We start from the raw sequence: 5,376 nt of genomic DNA on the forward strand, positions 1-5,376 counted from the left end.
TTTGAGTTTTTATTAGATTCAAAGCATAAGCAAAGAGAATTTGAATGTTTTATCTACATGATCTTTCATTGTACTGTCTGTGTTATTAGTAATTTCAATATTTAATACTTTTGAAAAGATAATGTTTTTCAAACTCCAACATATTAATTCAATATGACGTCTTATGACGGTACTTAACGCAATTTCAATGTAATGTTATACTCGAAATTCAATGAATTTCTCGAATTCCTTATCTGGCACCCCCTATTGTTTATAGAGACAAGAGACATTTCGTTCTTTACATTTCTTCTTTTTTTGGCTTAACATTTATATAAAAGTTCTCATCACTCCCATTTATATCTTCATTATCCCTTAACTCCTCGTACGTTTGGTTCTTCTCCCTTAAATCTTCATTCTCCCTTAAATCTTCGTACGTCTGGTTCTTCTCGCTTAAATCGTCATGCTCTATATCTTCGTACATCTGGTTCTTTTTTGTCTGCTCAATAAATGTCATATTGATCTACAAAAAATTCAAATTGGCTTACAGTTACTGTTCTGATTTTGAATTATAAATTTGTTTGATATCCCACACCACCTGGCCCCAGACAATAACCCATAATGTGAAATCTTAGATAAGAGACTAAAAATGGTTAATTATCCGAAGTGTCTCTAAAGAGAGTTAAGGAAACGCCACAACTGTTTTTCTACTGGTTATGCCCCTCGCACCATAGATTCGATTGGCACTCTCGCCACCCATCCGCCAGCCACTTTAATACCAAATTCAACAGTTGTTAAATATCTCGCCTTTGAGCGTTCTTCATTTTCTATTCCTTTTGGTGCCTTAATGAATTAAAAAATGCATAGTTGTCAAATACGTCTGTTAATAATTTACCTATGATTCAAAAACAATGTAATAACAAAATGCAGAGCTTATAAATGTTATCAGTGTTTTAGAAAAATAAATTATTGAAATGTTTTTTATCAATGCACTTTTTCAATTTTAAATTCTAATGTTTACTATATCTTTCTGTAGATCATTGTATTATTTATGGAGTTATTAATACCTTAAGAAGAACTTCATGTCCCAATAGAAAACTCCACAGGATAGCTTAGTTTTTAGAAAAGCCGAGACTTGAAGTGAAGCGTTTGGTTTTAAAACTTTGTGAGGACACTCAAAACAAAACAAACAACAATTTCAAACAATATCCAATCATTGCATAATATCATTCAATCTATGCTAATATGAATCTGAATATTTACTAACACAGGACCTCACTGGGGTATATGCGTCAGAGTGCGTTTTGATAATATGCAGGCTATTGGGTTTCATTTATTTACCTATATGAGTTTATTTATTAAAATATATATATATTGTTCTAGTAAATGATTTTGTGTACAAAACATAAGGTATATAATTTGGTTTTGGTCTTGAAGGAGATCCAACAACCAATGTCGAGGCAGCGTCGTTTTTCACTAGAAAACACACTAGCTGATTCGATATAACAGCAGCATTTGTTTCGACCTAGTGCATCAGGTCTGGCTGTGACAGAAAACGACGCTGCCCCTAGTCAGGAAGTAAAAACCTCTTTTATTAAAAAAAAAAAACCAAAAAACACACACACAAGCGATCATTGTTCATTTGTAATCGCTTCTCTTTCTTTTTCTTTCCTTTTTTAGTACAGAAATATTTAACTTTTAATATTTAAACTAATCACAATTTAGACAATTTGACAATTTTAACTTTTGGGTAATGTAATTGAAAGGTAATGTAATTAAAGGTAATGTAATTGAAAGGTCTCGGATGCTTCAAAATGTTGTAGCGTTGGTGCTTGTTTGATTGGTACTGGTAATATGTTCCATTACTTTTATATTCATGATGCATAAGCAATAAATAAAGAAAAACGCATCCTAAATAATTTAGGTCTACATAAAATAAGAAAAATATCAATAATTTTTAACCTTCAAATGTTTGCTTTGAGCTACGATTCAATATTATATTAATATTTATTTCATCTTCTACAATACAAAATGTGTGAGACGAGCTAAGCATTATCCATATTTATTAATATCTATTAATTGCAGTTTTTAACTACATTTCTTACCTTTGCTCCCGTTTCATTGTCTGTCCTTTTTGTAGCCTTTAAAATAAATAATAAATGACTTTCATTCGAAAATATGTGTTTAAACTCATTCAGATCAAAATGTTATTAATATTAATATATTGTTTAGTTTTATAATCTGTTTATATATTAAATTACCCCCTGATTCCCAACCTTTTTTTTTTATATTGTTTTAGGTAGCTGAAAAGCTAGAGGGCTGTAATACAAGTTACAATAGCGCACTGTCTTTCGGATGAGACGTTAAGCCCGTGCGCATTTATGGCCTATGTGCACTTTAAAAAACGCAGTACACTCTTCAAAAAAAGTAGGGGATTGTCTTCCGGTGTACTGCCCAATCACCACTAGAAGGACCCCCACTGGAAATAAGTATTCTTCTAGACTTTTGTGCTATCCTTGGTGTTTACACTGAATAAATTCAATTCCAAAACCAGATAGGCACCTAAGGCAATTCTCAATCTTTACATTTTAGAGAATTTAGTGTTAAAACACCTTTTACCTCTATAAAGATATAGGAGCAAGAATCTACCCCTTATGGGAGTTAATTGTGCTATCATCATTATTCATTGCGTATTATCTTTATTTGTGCGATACCTTCATAAAATTACTGTACATTCAGAAAAATTGTTATGTTCTATGTTAACTGTTATGTGTTTAACTGGAGTATTTTAAATATTTTAAATATATTTAATATTAGTACTTTTAATTATTATGTACATTTCAAAGTTTCCTAAGTTTGCAATAAAGTTTATTTGAATCTTTGAATATTTCTATTGCTTACCTTTAAAGATTTAGATCTCGTTTTCCAGAGAATAATACAAAGAGATGATGTCGATACGATCCCAATGGCGATACCCAGTAAAATTCCAACAAGCAAACCACTACCTGAGCATGGGAAATATTATTTTTAATTTATTAAAATATATATATATATATATATATATATATATATATATATATATTCATATACTGTATATATTATATATTTATAATATGTTGTGATTTTATTCAGATTTATGGAGAACAACTGGCGGTAAAATTAGAGTGTGAGACAAATCGTGCAGAGTGGTATTTTGCACATATTGAACTTTAGAAAAGTTTGACATAAACAATATTACAACTTCATGTTTAAAATTAACAATTGTGTGATTTGAATGTGTAATGATGAAAACGTTCATTGAGCAGTCAATTAACAAAGGGGTCAATACACCACTAGGAGAATGACATGATTTCCACATTTTAACATTTCGAATGATTTGTAAACTTTTGGGACACTATTGAAGATCGTTTTTGTTATATGCATTATATTTGTTGCTAATTGTATCTGGGGGAAATATTCACTTGATAATTTTAAGTTTGTTAAAATTAAAACTCGTCATCTTGAAAATCTTACCTTCATTCATTCCTTTGCTAGAACCAATGCCTCTAAATATTCTGTTTTTAATCATTTTCCACGAAAATGGGACAGTCTACCCAATGATAGAAATATCCCATTGAATAACCTAATTTCATTCCGTGGAAGTTATTTTACTAATAATAATATTAATAATAATAATAATAATACATGATTTTAATTATTATATTTATTGTATCAGTTTTTGTAAGGTAAACCACTTAATAGTAGATTCAGGTCTCTTTTTGGTTTTTCTCCCTCTTTAAATGTTTTTATGAACTAATTTGTGTGGAAGTTATTTTACTAATAATAATATTAATAATAATAATAATAATACATGATTTTAATTATTATATTTATTGTATCAGTTTTTGTAAGGTAAACCACTTAATAGTAGAATCAGGTCTCTTTTTGGTTTTCCTCCCTCTTTAAATGTTTTTATGAACTAATTTGTGTCTGATTTGTTGTAAGGCCTCTTGTTTTAAGGCCTCGATAAAAAGCTAAAAAGCAATAGAAAATAAAATAAATAAAATAGGTTTTCACAATAACAAAATTTCACAAATCATATCAAATGGCATCAAAATCGTTTTACTAATACAATTTGATCGTTTTCTCATGATGATGACGTCATTTGATTGTGAAAATTGCTGTTATCTTATACACGATAAATCGTTATCGAATCGTGCTAGTGTGCAAACTTATCTTATTTTCTTTATGAACAATTGCTTTTCAGCTTTTTATTGTTGATCGTTATCGTCATAGTGTAAACAGGCCTTTAATGTATTGTTTATTGTATATTGTTTATGTTCAGAAAGAAATAAATAAAATGAATAACAATTTGCTGCCACATACACTGAAATCCATGCGTGCATTTTGGATTCCGCTTCATAAACAATGAACGAGATGAAGTTAAAATAACTGCTAATGGGATAATATTTACAAAAACAGCTGTGTCATCTGCTTTTACCCATGTTTTAGAGATAGCCACAACATCCAACTTTTGTTTGAATGCAAAGTTTACAAATTACGTTGTTTTATTTGTTTTTGGTTTTCTTAACAGCTAGTCATTAATACAATGTATATAAAATCCTTACGAATATATAAATATACCATTAATTGTCACTAATGTGGTCGGTGGTGCTGTTATTGTAGGTTCTGTATAAATATGAAAAATGTAAATTACTGGCTAGCTAAAAAAAATTAACATTTATTATATTTAAAAGTTACTTATTAATTACAAAATTTTAAAATTTTAAACTTTGTTGGACAATTAAGTTTAAATTAATATCAGTTAATGACAGGTAATAGAAGTAGTTAAATGTATGTGGATTACATAAGGAGTTTTCCAATGTCTATGTTATCTCCACTGCTGTCGACGTTTCAGTTGTGGTGTCATATAATAATTATAAATAAATTTTCAGATGTACATAATAAAGATAAGAACATACCCTCAGTTGTCACTAATGCGGTTGTTAGTGCTGTTGTTTTTTCCAAACAAACCCAACGGCAAATTGTTACAACTTCTCTCGGTAGCTCGGTTGTTGTAGTTACTGTGAGTAATAGAAAGAAATATAAACATAAATTATATTTACTTAATTAACTGTTAATAGTTTAATAAAAGAAGAAAATTGGGACCAAGACTAACAGAAACTTGTTATTAAACCTGGACACCGAGAGGTTTGTTCGCACACAGCCCTAATATATGATCTAAATGTAAGATTAGGTAATACTGCAACTTGGCTTCACGATTAGTGAACGAAAAAAAATACATATAGTTAGGCACAGAGCAGTCGAACCAGAAAACATGTAAAAATAGGCCCACACCAAGCCAACACATGTCTGTCACAGTCTAAGAGTGCCATTTCTCAGAGGTAACCAGTTGGGGGG

General features: G+C 29.9%; 1 protein-coding gene across 1 annotated transcript; it reads right to left on the reverse strand.

Annotated features, from left to right (window-relative positions):
• Positions 1-6: 6 nt before the first annotated feature.
• LOC117124268 lies at positions 7-5,039 on the reverse strand (the record flags this gene model as incomplete). Its single annotated transcript, XM_033270428.1, has 4 exons — positions 7-499; positions 2,082-2,117; positions 2,878-2,981; positions 4,938-5,039. Coding segments are annotated over 4 exons (464 nt in total), but the record flags the coding sequence as incomplete, so codon positions are not given.
• Between the last annotated feature and the right edge of the window lie 337 nt (positions 5,040-5,376).

The sequence above is a fragment of the Anneissia japonica genome, unplaced genomic scaffold, assembly GCF_011630105.1.
Source record: "Anneissia japonica isolate Jap-2015-1 unplaced genomic scaffold, ASM1163010v1 scaffold5830_len8610_cov96, whole genome shotgun sequence".
Taxonomy (NCBI): domain Eukaryota; kingdom Metazoa; phylum Echinodermata; class Crinoidea; order Comatulida; family Comatulidae; genus Anneissia; species Anneissia japonica.